The 21,989-nt window shown below is 42.0% G+C and overlaps 2 protein-coding genes across 4 annotated transcripts in view; one reads left to right on the forward strand and one right to left on the reverse strand.

Annotated features, from left to right (window-relative positions):
- The window catches only part of EDRF1 (erythroid differentiation regulatory factor 1), a 35,223-nt gene extending 29,150 nt beyond the window's left edge, over positions 1 to 6,073 (reverse strand). For 2 of the 3 annotated variants that reach the window (XM_033149438.1, XM_033149437.1), the window contains exons 1-4: positions 5,861 to 6,071; positions 3,146 to 3,354; positions 2,436 to 2,502; positions 357 to 482 (exon numbers count right to left, since the gene is read on the reverse strand). In XM_033149438.1, the coding sequence (XP_033005329.1) occupies positions 357 to 482; positions 2,436 to 2,502; positions 3,146 to 3,354; positions 5,861 to 5,974 (516 nt within the window). In that variant the 5' untranslated portion in view covers positions 5,975 to 6,071. Of the gene's footprint in view, positions 1 to 356; positions 483 to 2,435; positions 2,503 to 3,145; positions 3,355 to 5,860 lie in introns of all 3 variants that reach the window. The other variant, XM_033149439.1, reaches the window with a different exon arrangement.
- Positions 6,074 to 7,481: 1,408 nt separating this feature from the next.
- Positions 7,482 to 21,185, forward strand: TEX36 (testis expressed 36). The gene is made up of 4 exons (XM_033149440.1): positions 7,482 to 7,600; positions 9,527 to 9,658; positions 18,677 to 18,754; positions 20,824 to 21,185. The coding sequence occupies exons 1-4, from the start codon at positions 7,550 to 7,552 to the stop codon at positions 21,157 to 21,159; spliced, it is 597 nt and encodes a 198-aa protein (XP_033005331.1). The 5' UTR covers positions 7,482 to 7,549; the 3' UTR covers positions 21,160 to 21,185.
- The last annotated feature ends 804 nt before the right edge of the window (positions 21,186 to 21,989 follow it).

The following is a 21,989-nucleotide window of genomic DNA, read 5'->3' on the forward strand; positions in this document are numbered from 1 at the left end:
ATAAAATAAAGCATTTCATATCTATTTTAAAGAGTTACATTTTTACAACTTCAACATCTAAGTTCTTAAATAATTGTTTTAGTGTGTATTTCAAAGAACATAATACTTGCATTCCATTTTAAGAAACAGTACCAAATGTAAAACAAAGCGCCTCTATGAAGATCAAGCACTGATAGACATTTTCTGGGTCATAATCCAAGATGTATCAAACTCTCTAGCATAGCTATTGTATCGTTACGCAGATAGCTACACATCCACAATTCCTATACTGTAATGTCCTTGAAGGAAAAGGCAACATTAAACAAGAAATATAAACACTAAATGGCCAAAGAAATAACTATGACAAAGTTTATCACCTGTGATGATCTCATAAAGAGCTCTTGAATATCTAGATCATCTAGTAAAAGAGTTCTCCCAATCCGGTGTACTGCCATACTGACATGAGATTTGCTGTATGGTATCTTAAGAAGCTTTTTAATATTCTGCAGAGTGAAAGAAAGACAAACCTTTCCGTTCATTTTCAAACACTAAAATATATTTTCTACATGGGTCAAAATGGACAGTAATATGTTTAATAAAAGCATCAACTTTAGACCACAGTTATTGAATCATATACAGTGGTATCTTGGTACTCAAACGGCTTGGCTACCCCAAAAATAGCGCTCCTGAACATCGAAAATCTGGAAGTGGTAAGTGTTCCAGTTTTGCAAACGTTTTTCAGAAGCTGAACTTCCGATACAGCTTCCACTTGAGTGCAGGAAGCTCCTGCAGTCAATCAGAAGCTGTGCCTTGGTTTTTGAATGGTTTCAGGAGTCGAACGGACTCCCAGAGTGGATTAAGTTTGAGAACCAAGGTACCACTGTAACTCAGGGTGGTTCAATGTGTGGCTGAAGGGCTGCATGCCTTTTTGGTGGCCCTCAAAGTTTTTATTGGCAGCGCTCAGCAACATTTCACACACACACACACACACACAGAGCCTCGGAGGTAGGGTGTTAAATCTGCCCTTGCAACACACTCTTCCATGCACAACAAGGTAGTGTGTGGCCTGCAGGTTCTATGTCAAAGTACTCTTGCGGTCCACTTGGTATGAAAAGCTGGGCTGCTCTGATATATCTCAATCAAATTGGCAATATAGCAATCAATTGGCAAACCAGAATGAGACAGTAGAAGACCTCCAATGTCTGATGAGTGGACTTCTGCTCATGCAACAGAACATACTCTTCTCTGTCCCACCCGCCCTTTCCAAATATACTCCAATTAACTATGGTTTAACAGGATATCTGAGTTGACAGGTGACAGTTATGTGTCCTTGCTATACCTAGAGATTGGAGTGCTGATCAAATTAAAAATGAAGTAAAAAAGCAGCCATGAAACATAGCTTGTCTGAATATGTGAAAGGTCAAACCATGGTTTGGGGTGAGGTAATGTCAGAGTTGAAAAAGTGATGCATCAACTTTTGATGAGTGGGGAAAGGAGAGTTTCTAATCCTTCTGTTTGTAATCTTCTAATCCTCACCTGGTAAAAGGGAATTTCTTATGTGAAGCAGCAGTCATGGATACTCAAAGTAAAGTTACAGCCTCTCTTACTTGTGTCATATAGATATCTGCACTGGCACAACAGTAACTGGATACTTTCAACTATTATTTGATCTTTCAGTGGTACCTTTACAAGAGTCAATAATACTAAAAGTAGGATTTAATTAATATTTTAGCCACTAATGGTACCATTTTAATGTGTAAATATGTGAGAAAATTCAAGGAGCCTGTGACAGCTCCATGAGGGAGATTTCTAATTTCAGAAATGATGACACAAACTGCTTAAAACAATTATTACTATATGATGCCCATCCCTGCTCTTCAGCAATTTATAAAAACTTTAATTGTGCAAAGAGTTTATTCTTAATTTATACTTCGAAGTGGATCAGAATTCCGGCTGCTCTGCTTTGTAGCTCCCTGTCCATATGCACATACCAGAAGTGTTGAAAGTGATATGGGAAAATGCAGACAGAAGGAGGAATCACAAACATCACCAACACGTACACTTCTATTTACAGAAGCTCTGCTTGATGCAAGCCCCTTGAATGAACAGAATGGCACTTTTGTATCCAACCCATTGTATAATAGATGACACTTACGCATTCTTAAATTAGATGCCATGCACCACGCCACTATTCTTCTAAAAAGCAATATAAAATCTCAATACTGACAGAAATACACCTTTCATGCTGTCAACACATTGTGAGCTTGCTGATACATGATACATTAATGCAAGTAAAATTGTTGAATAAAAATAAAGCATATAATTATCAAAATCACAACCCAGGTCATTATGGCTATTCATCAAATGGCTCTCTTTTCCAAGGGTAAGAGCTTTTAAAAATTTAATTTCATTAATAACAACTTTCAGTTAAGTCTTTATTTGCAATGTATACATACCTCAGAATCAGATACAACATCCACATCATTTCCGATTGAGTCAATAAAATCGTACGCCATGCCAAAGCTATTTTTAAAAATAAAAAATGTTAAATGTAACATTAAAAGTACTGGTAACTAGAATTGCATTCTATTGAAGCAGAATTGTATTAGTTAAAGTATAAATAAATATATTTATAGGTAAATGTCAAATCATCATTACAAATCTATTACAAAGTAAGATTTTCTCTCTCTTAGTGTTGGATCCAGATATCCTTGAGTGGAACTCAACTAATGAAAGGGTAAAAGGATATTTTTGCCAAAATCACTTGGGTCAGAGGACCTGAGGACTTTCTGGAACAATGTGTGATACCACAGGAAGCAGTAAATATAGCTTCTCCATAATTCTGTAAGCAAAAGCACCTGCTGTATTCACAGACTCTTTTGTAAATGAAAAGAAAAGCTCCCCTTGCCAAATAGTTGATAGGAAATAGGATACACAAATACTACCTAACTAGCTTCATATTTTTTTAAAAAAATAAAATAAAAATGTTTGATTTTTTGTAACCTTTTGATTTTATGAAAGTATGTATGTTATCCTTTTTAAAAAGTTAAGTACTCTGACTAACTTGTCACATTTCTTTAAATAGTATTTCATGATTTGCTTTTAATCAAACTTGGTCAACTTTTCTATAGGTTGAGTGGGGATAAATAATATTTCCAATATTTACCTTGAAAATGGCTTGCCCTTCTTGCTATTACCAAGAATAGTTGCCCCTGCTGGTCCCAGTTTGGCACTTTCGCGTAACCAATTAGCTGGCGGAAGTTTCAGATCAGTCTTCTCTTGAAGGCGGGCAAATGCTGCTTGTGGTGGAGCAGATGAATACTTTACCACAGCACTGCTCTTCACTTCATTGCCCCCAAGAAACAGCACAGAACCCTAGTTTGCACAAACAATAAATAGTTTGGTTAGAATAAGGAGATCTGAGTGCAATTACAGGTATTATTACATCCTGCTTGCATTGTATTATTCCACTCAATAAAAAGTCCTGCACACCCAAAATCTGCCCAGACAATTTGCCAACTATATTTATAATGGCTCGCTTTTAAGGTTTAGAATTCAGGGGTCAGCAAACTTTTTCAGCAGGGGACCGGTCCAATGTCCCTCAGACCTTGGGGGGGGCGGACTATATTTTTTTTGGGGGGGGGGGAATGAACAACTTCCTATGCCCCACAAATAACCCAGAGATGCATTTTAAATAAAAGCACACATTCTACTCATGTAAAAACACCAGGCAGCCCCCACAAATAACCCAGAGATGGATTGTAAATAAAAGCACACATTCTACTCATGTAAAAACATGCTGATTCCCGGACCATCCGTGGGCCTGATTTAGAAGGTGATTGGGCTGGATCTGGCTCCCAGGCCTTAGTTTGCCTACCCATGGTTTTGACAAAATCGAAAATTCTTTCTAGTAGCACCTTAGAGACCAACTGAGTTTGTTCCTGGTATGAGCTTTCGTGTGCATGCACACTTCTTCAGATGGTTTAGATGCAGCTTTATATGAATGTATCATGTTTTCCTATGACTACATTTGAGAAATGGTGCACACCAAATTTTATCATGATCTCCTTTCTTGTGCACTCTGCACCTAAAGAGGCAATAATTTATAGTATGTGGGTGGAACAAGAGTGACCCACTGCAGCCCTTCAAAGTCTATGATAAACCCACACAAATCACTCTCACTCCAAGGTTCACAGAAAACCCATTCCCTGTAGGAATGACTACCGGTAACTCCCTTCTCTGGTGAGTGCTGAACTAAGGCAATGACACCCCAACACATAATAATTTAGTGTCTCCATTTCACAGTGCTTCCTTCTTTTGTAAAAAGATCCCCCACAAAATACGAAGTAGAAAGGTCCTCATCACACCAGTAATTAAGAGAGAGGTTGTTATTTGTGCAACCTCAGAAAGATCACTATACAGTGGTGAAGAGATGTTAGGTATTCCAATCGTATTGTTCAGCTAAGTGATGCAAGTCACAACCTTCAATAAAGAAGCTAACCCATGATCCTAACTCCTTGGCAAGGCTGTCCTGCACCTCCAGCTGCTATGGGACCATAGCTGTCAAGTTTCGGATTTGAAAATAAGGGATCAGCAGTCTCACCTATCCCGGGGACAGTCACATGTCAGTGGTGGGCGGAGCCAGAAGCAAAAGTGGGCGGAGCAGCAATGTAAACTGCAAGCGGGCTCGGAGCAGAGCAAAGAGGAGGGCAGCCAGCAAAGAGGAGGGCAGCCATGTGCTCCGCGCAATGGAGCCCCATCGTCTTCTTGTCTGATCCCATCAAAACAGGACAGGAAGCAGCAGCTGCTCAAAGGCAGCCAGGCTCCGCCCGCCAGCTAACCCTATTGGCCAGCTGAGGGGCTTGGCGGCAACGGATAGGGGCTGATGCAGGGGGAGGAATACACCCCCCTGTAAGCACAGGAAACGGCTCCCACTTGCTTTGAGGGCTGAGGCTTTTCTCTCCAAGTAGGCGAGGTCTTCCCACCCAGTTCCTGGCCAGCAGGGAAGGAGCTGCTTCCATTAAAAACAGGAAATTTAAGGGAAATAAAAAATAAGGGAGAGCAGCGGGAAACTGCTTAAAATAAGGGAGAATCCCGGGGAAAACGGGATACTTGACAGCACTGTATGGGACTGTATGGCACCGAACTTCCCTAAGGAAGTAAGACCTTTCAGGGGTGAGGGAAGGGCAAACATAGCAAAACTGTCTAGGGCTCCCCAACATGAGGTGCCCCGCATAGTGCTATGGCCACTGTGCCGTGTGTCTACTAACCACAATGCAAGATTACAATGAGCAAAGCAGGGACAACCACCAAGATGTACCTGAATGCCATTTAGTACACTCACAGGGCTACAGAATAAAAATAGCTCCGTCTTTAAAAGAAAGTTTTGTTACACAATCGCTGTTTATTCTTTTGACTTTTCGGTATCGGTCCTTTCGCAGCATCCCCCTTCCTACTCTTACCCACTTACCAGCTGCCAGCAGTGAACACAAAAACGGTACAAGAGGAACCATAACAAGAAAAGGGGGAGGGGGACACGACAGAGGTGGCAGGGAGAGACGACATTAGAAATTCGTCACTTCGCTTATTTGCAGGCATAGCTTAAAGTGAACTCTGACTTCAACTCTCTCTCTCTCAGGAGAGTCCCAACCTTGAACTCGAAGCGCGTGAGAAGCGGGCGCTCATTCACGCATTGCCCCGCTCCTTTCCTTTAAGACAACGACGGGGGGGGGGTGTCCGACACGCGGGTTCCACGTTAATTTGGCAATGTGGGTACGTGACTGGCGGGGAAACACCGAAAGCACAGATGCCAGGGAGGGTGCGCTGTGTGGGAGCGCGCGCCTGTAAAAGGTCAACAGCCGCCTACGCGGAGTGAGGGTACCTGATTCGGCTCTTCTCGCTCCCCCTTCAGCGACGCTGGGCCAGGCGCGGGTGCCCCCGGGTCGCTTTTCCCCGCTAGGCCCGACTCGGCCCCTGCTCCCCGGGGGTCCCCCATTCGCTTCGCTCCTCCGGCAGCGGCGACCGCGGCGACAACCGGAAGTTCACTGGCTTCCCTGAGAGGAGATTCCGGCGACCTAGGAAGAAAACCGGAAAGAGCTCGAAGCTACCACGCACACCTAGGCCCCGCCCCCTCCCTTCCGTCGCTCCGCTGCTTCGTTTCCTTGCTAGGCTACTCACTAAACAACAGAGGGCAGGCTCGCGTGAAAGACAAGAGAACTCTCGCGAGATCTCTTAGGGAGCGGTTCAACTCTGTCTGGTTCGGAGAGAGAGGATTGGTCAAAACGTGGAGGCGGAGCCAAAAGCTCAATTGTAGTAGGCTGCTCAAAATTGGAGCCTCCCGAATTGACAGTGGTTGCTTCTTAGTGGGTTTTTCCAGAACTCAAACCCAAGACACTCCTATGAATCCTGGGAAATATAGATTTAGAGGGGAAACTGTAAAGGCCACTATGGGCTGAGCAGCAGTGAGGTTGATTCCACCTGTGCCTTTCTTTCCACAGAGCTTGTGTTCAAATTTTAAATGGAAATAACTAATGCTTGCGCTCTATATCATATCTTGTTAGGGGGGGTCTTCTGTGAAATGGGTCGAATGGAAGAAGTGCCCCTTTGTGCTGAGACAGAGTGCATGGTGGATTCTCAACCACTCACCCCTAAACATGTAGTATCCCAGGCCATGCCAATCAGTGGCTAGTTAGGAGTATCCATTAGTTAGCAGGCCATTGGTCTACCCAGCTCTGTACTGTCCGCACACCCTCTCCAGGGTTTACAGTCTTCGAGCGTTGTCTGGAGATGCTGGGGATCGAACCCGCGTAATCCTGCATGCAAAGCAGGTGCGCTACCACAGGTCCTTCCCTTACAAATGAAGTGAGGGTCCAATCGTTATGCTTCTGAGTAAAGGGCCGGGCTAGCTGTAGTTCTCTGTGGTTTCAATGAGCTCTAAACATGGATATTTTGCATGCAAAGCAGGGTTGCATGCGTGAAAACTTTCACAGCAATTGGGTCTGCTCCTCAGTCCATCTATCATCAAACTGCAATTCATATGCGTGCGGTTAGCCCTCGTGGTTCTTTGCATCAGCTGTGTAAAGAGATGCTTAAAGATGTGGCTAATGCATTGTATGCGAGGTTTGCCCGGCCGCTCCCCTATTAAGATGAATGAAGGAGACCCTTCCCCCGGGCTCTCACCCGCCGCTCCGCTTCTAAATCCACCCGCGTCGGTGTGGCAATAAATTATAAATCTCTGCTGCCGCGAGTTTCAACTTTCCGTGTGCCTAGTCGAAGTCAGTGCCGCCCCTTAAAAGCTAATAGAAGAGGTGCTGGCCTTTCTTGAAACAATAAGGGGCTTCCCCGCTTTTTTCATTCATTGCTGGGCGAGCTACGGAGGGCGCTTCTCCACCCGGTGGAGGGTGATGGAGGGAGTCCCCGGCGCAGAAGACGTGAGCTAGACAGTAGTTACCATGACAACGAGAGCGACATCAGCCTCCAGGAGGAGCCGCTCTCCATTCCGGCTCCCTTGCGGAGCTGAACCCCACCAGACTACAGCAGGACTCGGGACGCGCTGGGTCGTGGGAAGGCCATGCCCAAGGGGAGGCGGGCCAACCCCAGCACCGCGCGGGATGGCGCGTGGGTAAGGTGAAGCCCTTAGAGAAGGAGCCTCTGAGCAGCTTTGTCGCCGTTGGCTGCCCCCTTTCTCTTCACCGGTCAGCGGCAGGTGTTTGTGTGTGAAGGGAAGGGAGAGAAAGGCAGAGCCCAACGTCTCAGGTTGCGGCCTGTTGCTTATTTCATCTTAGTGCTAAATTCCACTAAACAAGGATGGAGTAGTGCAGCTAAGTACTTAGACCTTCACCTATATCGGTCTTGGGAGGCGGGGTGTGTGTGGTGGTTTTATAAGGCCATGTGTATTATTTAAAGGTGTGAAATTTCAGCACACAACATTTATTTTCAAACAAATACCCAATCCACAGACTTGTACATTCCTGTTAAGTTAGAGCAAAATTCATGTGCAGACCCTTATCTAAAAAAACAAAACCAATGATACTATGAGCTTGTTACAGGTAGGTAGCCATGTTGGTCTGCCATAGTCAAAACAAAATAAAAAATAAAAGATTCCTTCCAGTAGCACTTTAGAGACCAACTAAGTTTGTTCTTGGTATGAGCTTTCGGTGGCTGCTCGTGCGGCAACTCACAAGGCTGCCGGGCGCGAGCAGCAGCAAAGACGGGGTGCCGGGTGGCGGGGCTGGGCTTGGGAGTCAGTGGCATACGGAGTCACTTGGCCACACGAAGCGGCAAACGCGGGGGCACCCCCCAGGGGCGGGCTGCCGCTTTGTAGCACGCATGTGTCGTGCGTTGTGACGTCATGACGCATGTGCACTACGGAGCGCAGTCCATCCAGGCTGCCGCACATGCTCGCGCCCAGCAGCCTTGCGAGTTGCCGCATGAGCAGCCGCCGCATGGACGGGCTGCCACTCGCGCCCGGAAGCCCGGACGGACAGCGCAAGTGCAGCATCCCACACGGAGTGCGCAGTCTGCGCAGGGTGGTGCACATTCACAGTCCGTGCAGGATGCCGCTCACAAGGCTGCCGGGCGTAAGGAGCTGCCGCACAGACAGGCTGCCACTCGCGCCCGGCAGCCCGGACAGACTGTGCAAGTGCAGCATCCCGCATGGACTTTGTCACTGCTGGCAGTCATATAGTGGGCAGAAGCATAACAGCACCTGAAGTGGGCTGTAGTCCATGACAACTTCTGCCATAATACAGTGGTGCCTCGCTAGGCGAAAATAATTCGTTCTGCGAGTGTCTTCGTCTAGCGATTTTTTCGTCTAGCGAAGCACCAATGCAAGTAGCGGTTTTCATGCGACAAAAAATTTTTTTTCTTTCGTCTTGCGAGGCAGCCCCATTGACAATTTCGTCTTGCGGGGCAGCCTTCCTCTAGCGAATGCCTTTCGTCTAGCGAGGCATTCGTCTAGCGGGGCACCACTGTAAATTCGTTAGTCTTTAAGGTGCCATAAGAGTGATTTTTTTGTTGTTGCGAGATATTAACATTGCTACCCTTTGGGAAAATATTCTGAAGTTCTAAACTGAAGTGACAGTACAAGGAAGTGTTCACAGCTCTCGTATTGATTCTTCAGTTCATCCTGAAGCGGTTAATAATATGGAGAGCAGGTTTATGACACCACTGTCTGGATCTCTCCTGAAATATGTGAACACTGCAATAACATTGAAAACCCTGTTCCTACTTAAGATCACTGTTCCACTAGAGTGGACCAGAATTACAGCCCTGCCAATTGAATGGGCTTGCCATTTATTATGAAATTTATGTGCATTCTACTGCTTTCATCCATATATTTAAATTACCTACCCAAGCTTTGAAAACAGGAATTTTATTTTATTTTGCATTTGATATTTGGTTTGTTAAGTGAAAGTAGAGTGGGATTCTTGCTTCTTAATGGAGCCTCTAGGTGTTGCTGCAATACAAATAATAAAAACATGCTTCTCCCTTTTTATATTTTGTTATGTTTTCTTTATATTTTTCTTTCTTTTATTATGTTTCACAGTTTGCACAGTCTGGAAAGGTGCAAATATTTCCTGAATCTCTTACAGCCTCTATGCAAAAACAGATACTAAATTTAGAAGCTACTAATCAAATCAACAATAGATTGCCACAGATGTACAAAGTTCGGGAGAAGGTCAGTAAACATTCTTGCATTCATGAGTGTCAATTTGATGTATGAATGTTTGTGACTACTTGCTAGACTGATTATTATTAGGTAAAAAACTAAATTAGCTTCAGTTTTAAAAACTGTAAACTTAACTTTCTACCCATTTTATTAATCTTGTAATATTCTGGGCATATTATCAATTGTACACTGTAAAGTATTACAGAAGTTTTAACTTACAATTTCACTTTTGACTGCACGAATGTAGTTTTGTCCAGTTTATATGCTATAGTATTATACATGTTGACAGTAAAATGTAATAACATGACTTTTATTTCATATAGGGCCATCTTAATTTTTTTTATGTTCTTAAGGGTGAGGAACCTGTGGCCATCCAGATATTGTTGGACTAAATTTTTCATGATCCCTGACCTTTAGCCATCTGCTTGGGGCTGATGGGAGTTGGCAGTCTAACAGCTAGAGCAGGCATAGGCAAACTGGGCCCTCCAGATGTTTTGGGACTACAACGCCCATCATCCCTAGCTAACAGGACCAGTGGTCAGGGATGATGGGCGTTGTAGTCCCAAAACATCTGGAGGGCCCAGTTTGCCTATGCCTGCGCTAGAGGGCCACAGGTCTTCCATCCCTGCTCTAAGTAGCTCTTATTCAGTACATTATATAAGCCCATCAGAATCTAGCTTCTAATGTATCATACTGGCATGACAGTCTGGATCTAAAGAAAAAATATATATTAATAAAACCATCTATTAGGTTACAAATTAAAACCTCTTGCTTAAATATCTGAATATTTTAGAGATGGTACAGGCAATATTTTTTGTCATGGAAACTGTTCTGTATTTTCTCAGGCACAGGTTCATGTGGATAAAAATAGCATCTGAACTGGGCAATCATAGATATGATTTTCATGACCATGATGTTATATCCACCTCAACTTTCCTGAGCAGTGGAAGTTCTAGGGCACAGTGCTTATGTGGGTTCTGTTTCCTTTGAAAGGAGATCACTGGAGGCTTATGGAGCTTTGTAATATTTGAGTTCATGTGCAAAGAGTCGGACACGACTGAACGACTGAACAACAACACAAATATAGAGGTTAAAGTAGGTAGAGGTACAGATTAAACATGCAAATAGACAGTCAAATCCACTGCTCCATATAGACCTCCAGAGAGAGGCAACCCTGATGCTGTTAGTAGAGCTAAATCCCAAGAGCTCCATAAGCTATCTATCTCAATGCATGTTCTTCTCTCAGGGTATATTATAAGGTGCATTCAATGCTGGATGCAGGTGCCTTTTTGTGGTGCTGTACACCTGTCATCCCCATGTCATCCTCATTTTGTTGTTGTTGTTAATGATTTCATAAAAACTAAATGGAGAGATATATGACTTCTTCCAACAGAACAGAAAATAAAAATAGAGAGAAAGCACTATTGATAAAACAACTTTGTTTGTCTGGAATAATTTTAAAAAAACACAATAACAGTCATACTGTACAAAAAACAACGAACCTCTTGACCTATGATTGCTTTCCAGCATATCCATTTTGTATGCTTTACATGGATATAAAAATGGTTCAGATTACTGGACAAATATCAAGAATTAGACAGTTAAAGGGTATCTTTCTTACTTATCTGCATATAATTAAAAACATTTACAAATTATTTTAATAATTGCAGCAAATTGCAAGACACAGATGGCAGACAGGATAAACTATTTTTCAAATATTATTAATTTCCTTTAAAAAAAAAAAAGCAACCACCTGTAATTGCAAACAAATGGACCAGGAAATAATGTCATTTGATGAAGGAAAAAACACCTAAATATGGGCTTCCTTAAATATGGGTTGTACAGATTGCCTTGCATTCTGAATGTATGTATGCATGCATGTATACTATTTATTAGCTCATCTTCTGCTTAAACTCTCACAGTGCCTTACAGAATAAAACAATGAAAGCAATAGAATAACATGCAATAAAACATCTACAGATTAGAAGCTGAGGCAGAGAATAATAAAATACCAGCATAAACATATAACACAATCTTAGACACGTCTACTCTGAAGTAAGTCCCATTTATTACAATATATATTCAATTCAATAGAGCATTACTTCGTGGAAAGTATTGCAGGCGACGAGGCTTAAAAATCCCCAGCAACCTGGGTTTTCACCTGGGGCTTAAAAGAAAACAAAGGTACCTATCTTCAGTCACTACCTAACATGTTTAGATGGAGTGGGGGGGGGGGAGAGATTGGTGTACTTAAGACAATTTGGATAATAGATACATATACCCACATCTGAGAACATTAGGTATGTCAAGATTTTGCAGAAGGGTTTGAATCTGAAGAAATTCAGAATTCAGTAAGATTGAGGGAAAAGCCAAGGAGTATGAGGCAGTGTCCCTTGATAGAGTGTACAGAGAGCTTCCCAATCCCATTACCAAAGCCTGAAAGAGCAAAGGGGCATCTCTCCTCATGGGTCTGAAGACTCTGGAAGGCTGTTTGGGCCGCCACAGCTACAATGGCTACCATGTTTACAACTTCCCACACAACCATTCTATGCCCCAGCCAACTAGGCTAAGCCAAGAGGAGCTAGAGTAGGGTGTGCTCATGACTAGCAATCCCTCTGCTCAGGACCCAGAGCAGAACCTCAAATCTCAGTGGGTTCATGTGGGAAAAGATGGTTCTTCAGTTATGTGACAAATTTCCCTCTGTTCACTCTTGTTGTAGATCAGGGCCCCCCAAACTAAGGCCCGGGGGCTGGATGCGGCCCAATAGCCTTCTAAATCCGGCCCACAAACGGTCTGGGAATCAGCATGTTTTTACATGAGTAGAATGTGTCCTTTTATTTAAAATGCATCTCTGGTTTATTTGTGGGGCCTGCCTGGTGTTTTTACATGAGTAGAATGTGTGCTTTTATTTAAAATGCATCTCTGGGTTATTTGTGGGGCATAGGAATTCGTTCATTTTTTTTTCTTCAAAATATAGTCCGGCCCCCCACAAGGTCTGAGGGACAGTGGTGAAAAAGTTTGCTGACCCCTGTTGTAGATTGTCTAATGTAGAGGAAGGGAAATAGATGGATTTCACAACTAACTTTCAGCAGTCCCAAGTTTTTAAGCATAAGAATACATGGCTGTACCATTCTGTTTCATTAAGCTGGCTAACTCTTTTCTGAATGCAAATAAACACTGGAACAGCATTCACAAGAACATACATAAGAAATGAGTCTCATTATTTCTATATGTAATATTAATTTAGGAGGCATGCCTTCTGTGTTTTTCAAATGTATTTTAAGGATGGGATTAAATATCACTGTTTCCTTCCCAGTAGAGTGATTTAGTGAAGCTATGAGGGTACATCCCAGAGGTTTTGGTTTTATTTCCTACAGTTCAAGCAGCTGCACACTTTGTAATCAACAGTGGCATCATGCAACAGGGAAGAATTAGCAACTTGAAGGGAATTTTTTCAACTGAAGTAAAACTTGAAGGGAATATGCTCTTGCTGAACATCAAACCCAAGTAATGCAACCTTTCACAGGACAGTTCTCTTTGAGAATTAAAAAAAACCCAACCATTTAATTATTTATTTTTGTTTCCAACCTACTACATGTTAAGTTTAATTGGATTCTTTCTTAGTCTGGTATTTGCTGAGCTCACAGTAACAGCAACCATATTTTAGAAACAGAAATAGAGCAAAAGGCTAAAGATTTGTGTCTGAGGGTGGAGGGGGATTTATATTTCTAAACCATCTGTCATTTGGGCCACTGATTAAAAGAGGCTATTAAGCCATTGGTCTATTATATTCTGATCTGCCTTTAATTAGTGTGGCATCTATTTATTTCTGTTGTTTGTTTGTTTTTTCCACTGTTTTGGAATATTCTGAGAAGTATGTATGATCCTTTTATGATGAACTAAAATAGACATGTCAGAATGAGCAGATTGCCATTAGGTGGTATATGACGTCACAAAAACACAGTGTGAGAGTCTTGACTTTACTTGAACAATTTTTGAATAACTGCTGGAGAAGGCTTTTCTCCTGTTTAAAAGAAACTGGAAGCTAACTGTGGGCAACAGCTGACTGTCTAATCTCTCCCTGTGAGGCACCACTCTAGCTGTGAGATTAATTAACTTGCTTAGAGGGAGCACTACAGCATTTCCTTAGTTGTATCACATTGTTCTTACTTTTGTTGCAGTCTCGCAAATGGTTTCAAGTATAGCTGAATTATTCAATCATTAAGACTGGGTGAATCCACTTACTACATACATAAACTGGGGTCCAAAGAACTGTGAAACTAGTTCCGTGTACCCAAGGGGCATTTATACTTGTATTTCCCAAAAAACAAAATAAGACAGCCAGCAGTAGCAAGCAGCTTTTAAAACTGAGGGGACTTTCAAAAGCTGTTTGTGATATGACATGGGGATCTGTTCAAAGAAAAAACAAAAGTCAAAAATTCCCCAGACTGTACCCAAGTCTTTGGGGATGCTTAAAGTAGCTCTTTGAACCCTAGTATTTCCCATAGTACATTTTAAATAAGTCCTTTAGTTATGTGTTAGAGGGTCTAGAAATATTCTAATAAACTAAATATTCTATAGTTATGTGTTAGAGGGTCTAGAAATATTCATAGATATAACTGCACTCAGTGGGATGGAGCCTAAAAAAAACAGTAATTCTGGTCATCGATCACAGTGGTATCTGAAGAAGTGTGCATGCACACGAAAGCTCATACCAAGAACAAACTTAGTTAGTCTCTAAGGTGCTACTTATTTTACTTTCTTGGGCTCCATGATCACTGCAGATGGTGACAGCAGTCATGAAATTAAAAGACGCGTGCCTCTTGGGAGGAAAGCAATGACAAACCTAGACAGCATCTTAAAAAGCAGAGACCTTGCCGACAAAGGTCCGTATAGTTAAAGCTATGGTTTTCCCAGTAGTAATGTATGGAAGTGAGAGCTGGACCATAAAGAAGACTGATCGCCGAAGAATTGATGCTTTTGAATTATGGTGCTGGAGGAGACTCTTGAGAGTCCCATGGACTGCAAAAAGATCAGACTTATCCATCCTTAAAGAAATCAGCCCTGAGTGCTCACTGGAAGGACAGATCTTGAAGTTGAGGCTCCAATACTTTGGCCACCTCATGAGAAGAGAAGACTCCCTGGAAAAGACCCTGATGTTGGGAAAGATGGAGGGCACAAGGAGAAGGGGACGACAAAGGATGAGATGATTGGTCAGTGTTCTTGAAGCGACTGGCATGAGTTTGGCTAAACTGCGGGAGGCAGTGGAGGATAGGGGTGCCTGGCGTGCTCTGGTCCATGGGGTCACGAAGAGTCAGACACGACTGAACAACTGAACAACAACAACAACAACAAGGTGCTACTGGAAGGAATTTTTTTTTTTTTTTTGTTTTGACTATGGCAGACCAACACGGCTACCTAACTGTAGAAGAAGAAGAAGAAGAGTTTGGATTTGATATCCCGCTTTTCACTACCCGAAGGAGTCTCAAAGCGGCTAACATTCTCCTTTCCCTTCCTCCCCCACAACAAACACTCTGTGAGGTGAGTGGGGCTGAGAGACTTCAGAGAAGTGTGACTAGCCCAAGGTCACCCAGCAGCTGCATGTGGAGGAGTGGAGACGCGAACCCGGTTCCCCAGATTACGAGTCTACCGCTCTTAACCACTACACCACACTGGCTCTCTGTAAGTGGTATTAGGTTAGATATCTAGGCTGGCAGAGCAGATCTTGCTGTTGTTTTTTCTGGTTTACCTAGATCCTTCTTTGAAAATGGTAAAACCAGACTTATGGTCTAAAATAGAGAATATGCTGAGAAGTGTTAGGTGGGGCCTGAAGGAAAGCTTTCTCAGTTAAATATGTTATCTGATCTTTGCTTTCCAATGCATGTTAGAGAACAGAAACTCTTTATTTATGGAATTCTGTCAACCTGGCAGGCTGAAATAGGTGAGGCCGGCAATATTCAGATAAATAAACTTTCCGTGTGCGCAATATTTGCAATTATAAGCAAATATTTTTTGCAGTTGAAACAATCAAAATATAATGTTGGAATGCTATTGACTTCTCAGAAAATTTTAAGAATTGTTATTAGTAGACTGACCCTACACCTAAGCCAACATACTGCCTTTGCAGTTTTGTTGCCCTCCCAGCAGTAAAGTAAAAAGCAAAATAATATCTGAAGAGATAACATGGCAGCACAAGAAGCCATTGCCACGGGGGGGCCCAGAAGTGCTACTGTTGTGCACCAATCATAGCCACATTTAGTGACAATTCCCCCACAACAGATGGGCATAGAAGGCACCAGTCACTGCATGGTGATGGTTCACACACCTTCACATGTAAAAACAAAATCCCATACACGAATCATCCAGGAAGAGCTGACAATGCAATGTGCAGTTCAGCTTCCATATGTCAAGATCAGCGTACCTCCAATGCCACAATCAAGTGAAACCTCGTCAGACGCAGCACATACCAGAGGGGTCAGGGCCTCCTGTAGGAAACTCCAACACTTCACTGAAAACCTTGTTCAGGAAACCTGCAGAATCAGGGGACCTGATGCATCTCAATTAAATTTACCACCTGACTCTGGACCCTTCACAGTCTTCTATGGGATCTCAAGAATAGAAATGGGAATGAATAAAGGTGAAAGCCCAAGCTAAACAGTGCAGGAATTCATTAAGATATGCTTAGAATCAAGACCCTGTTAGTATGCCAGTCTTACTACCAGTGTTAGAAACTAGGAGCTAAATGGCACCTTAAACCTAGGTTATGGGCGCCACAACGGAATGTCTAGGTGCACTTTTTTATAACAAGAATACAAAGCTGAAAGTGAATGAACTGCAGCCAAAAATCTTATGCTCATTTTTCACATGGTCTAGTCCTCATCTGAACACAGTAAAAAATATAGCCATGCTTCCCTTGTGCGCCCCCTTAATATTCTTATGAGAGTCCCACAAAATGCTGCCTTTCTGCAAGGCCAGCTGAGAGGCAGAACCTATCAGCTTGCCTGACACTGCAGTGATCTTGGAAGTTGAGCAGGCAGGAATTCCTTCTTCAACGCCCCGAGCCCCAGCAGTGGCAGTTGTAATCTGAAATCTTAGGTGCAGTACTGCACCCAGAGCTCAGAAATTGCTCACGCTAATTAAATTCCCAGTTGCAAAATGCGCCTAGAACAATGGGAGTTTTGAACGCTACTTACAACAAAAACCCTCAGTTGCTGCCTATAAGCTGTTTGTGGAACAACTGTAAGGGTTTGAGAGCCAGTGTGGTGTAGTGGTTAAGAGCGGTAGACTCATAATCTGGGGAACCGGGTTTGTGTCTCCACTCCTCCACATGCAGCTGCTGGGTGACCTTGGGCTAGTCACAGTTCTTTGAAGTCTCTCAGCCCCACTCACCTCAGAGTGTTTGTTGTGGGAGAGGAAGGGAAAGGAGAATGTTAGCTGCTTTGAGACTCCTTCGGGTAGTGATAAAGCGGGATATCAAATCCAAACTCTTCTTCCTTATCAATCATCTAGACAGGCTGCTGTTCAACACTTGGCTCTCTTATGTATTAATCTTTCCAGTAGCACTGGAGAACTTCCTTGCTGGTCAGTAATCTAGCTGTCAGTCATCTTTCTTGCTTGCTGCCATGCCTATGCTGAAAGTCCATGGATTGCAATGGAAGAAGAGAAATAACTGATTTCTCAAGCTACCATATTTCCTGCAGACTACATTTTGAATCCTGTAGCTTTCCAAACACTGATGGCACTAGCTTAATTTACAGTATTAACATCCCTTTTGCCAGGTAAAAATCCAGGACCACAGAGGGAAGGAGAGAGTTCTAGCCTAATCATAGCAGTCAGTTCTATAGAACAGGACCATAGAACATGGGGAGCACATAGGCAACAAGCTTCCTAGGAAAAACCAAGTCTCACACAGCACTATCAGTGATTCCACACAGGCATCAATGCACCAACTCTGTACCAATGTCTGTGTGATGGAAGTGTGCATTTTGCAACGGAGAGGACTACATACACATACTACAAGATACATATATACTACAACAGCAAGCTCACAGTCCAGCCAATCTCAGTGGGAAAGAAATGGAATGGGAATAAGTGGGTTTTGCTATGATTTTTTTTTTTACAAGGCAAAACTTAGCCTACTTTTGGGGGGGGGTCCTGCTAGCAAGAAATAGCAAACAGCTAGAAACAGTAATTTTAAAAGTTATTTTGAAATATAAAAGTGCAAACTAGCTGTGGTCTTTCATCTCGTGATAAATTATGGGAGGGGCTGTGAGATGGATAAATTGTCTCGTTGGTTCTTTTGATCCCCCAAATTAAGGATTTTGTAGCACTACTTGGCTATTTCCCTCTAACTCTATACTGTAGTTCTGAATTAAGACTCTTAAAACTATTTTGTTCTTTATTTGCATTTTGTTGAGTCTGCAGGAGGCAGTTGGCTTTCACTTCACTAGATCACAGAAAATCTTTAGAGACTAGCTTTCCTGGCTGTCGCTTAATATGAGATGCCAGAACTTGGAAACCAACTGTAATAAAATTTAACATGTGTACTTGTGCTTGCTAGATTTGAGACTTAGCCATTTTCAATATATAGTCAGTAATTTGATATAATATATAGCATATAATATATAGCATCTTCTCAGTGGGTGGCACTGAGCTCATAAATCTCAAGTTGATTCAATTACGAGTTTCCTTTTGAAGTCCAGCTTTTATTAGCTGTAGACTCAGCACTAAAAGAAATCTTGGTATTTGTCTAAAAATTTGTGCCTCTATAAATAAAACTGATCTAATTCAAAAGTTTGGGTACTTATGTAAGTGTGTAGATGACTGGGAGAGATTAAATTCTCTTATAAATTTAGTGTGTAATGTAATCAATCTGTATTCTTTACTAACAGATTACACCCTACAAAGAAACACATAACATATAGGCATGTTTGCATGAATAAAATCTTGGGTTCTGTTGAATATGAAAGCTACAGCAATATTGCACATGCATAACAATTATTATATTTTTCTTGTTTCTATTTTTAGAAACCAGTAAAGACATTTCCATTTTCAATCCATGATAATAGACATTGTTTATTGAATGTCGGAGAGTACTTGGATTCTGTAAGTATTGTGTTTTTTGCTTGGGGTAAGGGGTTCTTTCTTTTAAGAGTTGCTGTCTCTTTTCCAAGCAACCAAATCCATTCTCCCTTTTTTAGTATCCCACTTCCAAATTATAGTAGAATTGATGTAAAAAAGAGTGAAAGGCAGAACTGATGATAAACAGATAAAAATACATAGATAAGACATAGCAATGTAAGCAAAACCATTAAAACAACATAAAATCAATCACAATAACCTCTGCTACTCCTTACTAGAACAATAATTTGTCTAATGCATCAAGATCCTACTTAATTAGAAGCTGGTACCTACAACCAGCCAAACAGTAGTAGCACCATCTAGTTTTCCAGATATAGGACATTCCATAGTTTGGTAGGTACCACTGGGAAGGCCTTTTCATTAGTTGTAGAGGTATGACCTTCACTCAAAGATGGTCTGACAAGTAGGCAACCCCAGCAAATCTTAACAGCCAGGTGCAATTTACAGGGAGATGAACCTAGGTCCTAAGTAATCTAGAGCGTTATTAAGTGGCTTCAAAACTTTTGCTCAGCATAAGACAGGCAGCCAATGTAGCTTCTTCAGACTGGGTTTTATAAGAGTGCAACTAGACAAGCTAGTCAATACTATTGTCACAGCTACAGTTCACAAATCATTTTCACAGGCAGCTCTAGGTAGAGCACATTAAGTATTCTGGAAGTTACCAGGTCACTGTGGCTGAGCTATCTGTCCAGGAATGGCCTTAGAGAGTAGTTACAGGTGGGTAGCCGTGTTGGTCTGCCATAGTCGAAACAAAATAGGAAACAAAATAGGAAATTCTTTCCAGTAGCACCTTAGAGACCAACTGAGTTTGTTCTTGGTATGAGCTTTCGTGTGCATGCATCTGAAGAAGTGTGCATGCACACGAAAGCTCATACCAAGAACAAACAGGTATCTGAAGAAGTGTGCATGCACACGAAAGCTCATACCAAGAACAAACAGGTATCTGAAGAAGTGTGCATGCACACGAAAGCTCATACCAAGAACAAACTCAGTTGGTCTCTAAGGTGCTACTGGAAAGAATTTCCTATTTTGTTTCCTATTTTGTTTCGACTTAGAGAGTACATCAGCCAGACACTAGCTTCCACTAACAAAGATGAGGCCAAGAACATCCACAGATTGTGCACAAGTTCCATCAGAAGGAATGCAGCTCTGGCCATAATAGGCCATCTACCAAATTCCTGGCTTTAAGGACAACCTACCCACAAGACATCTGTCTTTTGGGGATTCAGCTTCAGTTTATTGGTCCCATCACTGCCTCCAGAGAGCAGTCTGATGCAATGCTAAAGTGTGATCAATTTTAACGGGTTTATTTGTTTGTTTATGTTTATTTCTCTGCTAAAATTATATCATGTCTCGTTGTAGGATTTAAGACAGATTGCTTGCCCTTAACATAGCTCTTAGAAGTGCACAAAAATTTGCCCTTAATCAGAAGAATGGAAATAAATGCTTGCTTTTATGAATTATATAGCTGTCCAGTCTAAACTTGATAAAATGTCAGACTCAATGGTGACACTATAGGTCATGAGGTGTCAGTAAGGGCTACCTCACACATTGCTGTGGAAGCGGGTCAACATTAAAATGTAGGGTGGAATTCAATGCTGGGCCTACTTAGAGTAAACTCATCGAAATTAATGAGTGTGACTAAGTTTGGTCTATTCATTTCAGTAGGTTTATTCTGCATAAAAGTTAGTTGAATTCCACCCACAGTGTATACTTGTGTCTACTCCACACTGAGTAAGGCAACTCTACATCTTTTTTCACTATGGAAAATTAAATTGGCATTGGCTCCCTGATGTGTGATTTGGTGATGTACACAACTGTGCTTCAAGTTTGTTGACGTATATTTGCTTCTCCTGTATATCAGACGAAAATGATATCTTTAGAAATTAATTGTTTATCTGCAGTTATAAAGATGTGCTCCCAAATATGCTAATAAAACATTTTGTGATGGTTCTGTAATTAGAGTATATTGTTAGCTACCTCAAACAGTGAGAAAAACCTGAAGTATTTGTGTTCCCCCCCATTTCTTTTAGGGACTAGGACTAAGGAAATTTCAACGTGAGGCATGCCAACACCATTCAGAAAGCTACCTTTTTTTGGCCCATGAACCCATTCCAAGCACTACTGACAAGCATACCATTTATCAGACTTCATTTGTCGAGTATCCAAATACCAAACGGTCCATTCTGGGGCGATTTCCCAAAAGCCATGCAGATAGGTCCTTTGCTTTAAATTCTTCAGCTGCAAATGATTATCTGTGGTTTTCAAAAGGCCATGACAGTCCTAATATTTCAGCTCCTGTCAGGCCTGAGAAAAGCTCTCTCTCTGAGCCTCAGCAACTTTTACCTGCTGAACATCCAACAGAATAAATGTTCCATGTGAAGATGCTACTAAACCACATTCCAGTGTGGATTTACAACAGGCTTTTAAAGATTAGCAAACACCACCTTTATCATTCTACTCCCCCGCCCCCCTCCGGATCTGAAATTATTTTAAAGAAGCTAAGTGGCATTAAAGCAACAGGAATTGGATGAGTAGCTGGGTGTTGTTGTTTTTAAAAAAGGATCGGTGTATTTGGAAAAGGGAAACACGTTTTATGTTTGCCTTGAATATAAAATAACTTTAGTTTTCGCTCTAAAACATCAAGATTTTTCACTGTGTCTCTGGAGGCTTGAGCTAGCTCTACCTCCATCTGGCAATCGGTTTAACAACCTGTGTGAATACATGGGATGTTGCCCATGCCTCTGTCATGTCCCTGCCAGGATGAGATGTGTTGGTAAAGACAGCATCTGATCAATCATCTTTACAGCTGTTTAGAGCTTTGAGAAAGTGGGAGGCATATCAGTGTAACCCTTACTATACTCCTTCCCCATTTGCTTACATGCCAAGTTGTAAAGGATACTTTGCGTAGTTGGGAGTTTTCAGATGTTTTAACTGAGGAGACCTATGAATGAAATGTATATTTTTCTTTATTCAGGATGACAACTCATCCTAAGACTGGCCTGATGCCACTTATTTTGTGGCAATATTATTTATTCTGGAACACAATAGCTCTCTCTATATGGATGCCATACTGCAAAATATCATGGCATTGTAACGGTTTATAATATATGTAGGCCTACCACATCTCCATGGTGTCATTTATTTTTTGAAAATATTGGCCTGGCAGTTTCACATTAGCTGGTTCTGCAGCATAGCT

Source organism: Lacerta agilis, chromosome 5 (genome assembly GCF_009819535.1).
Source record: "Lacerta agilis isolate rLacAgi1 chromosome 5, rLacAgi1.pri, whole genome shotgun sequence".
Classification (NCBI taxonomy): domain Eukaryota; kingdom Metazoa; phylum Chordata; class Lepidosauria; order Squamata; family Lacertidae; genus Lacerta; species Lacerta agilis.

Coding starts and splice junctions, on each gene's coding strand:
- TEX36 (XM_033149440.1), top strand. CDS start 7,550: ATGCCCAAGGGGAGGCGGGCCAACCCCAGCACCGCGCGGGATGGCGCG. Junction 7,601..9,526: donor CCGCGCGGGATGGCGCGTGG/GTAAGGTGAAGC, acceptor TATGTTTCACAG/TTTGCACAGTCTGGAAAGGT. Junction 18,755..20,823: donor TCGGAGAGTACTTGGATTCT/GTAAGTATTGTG, acceptor CATTTCTTTTAG/GGACTAGGACTAAGGAAATT.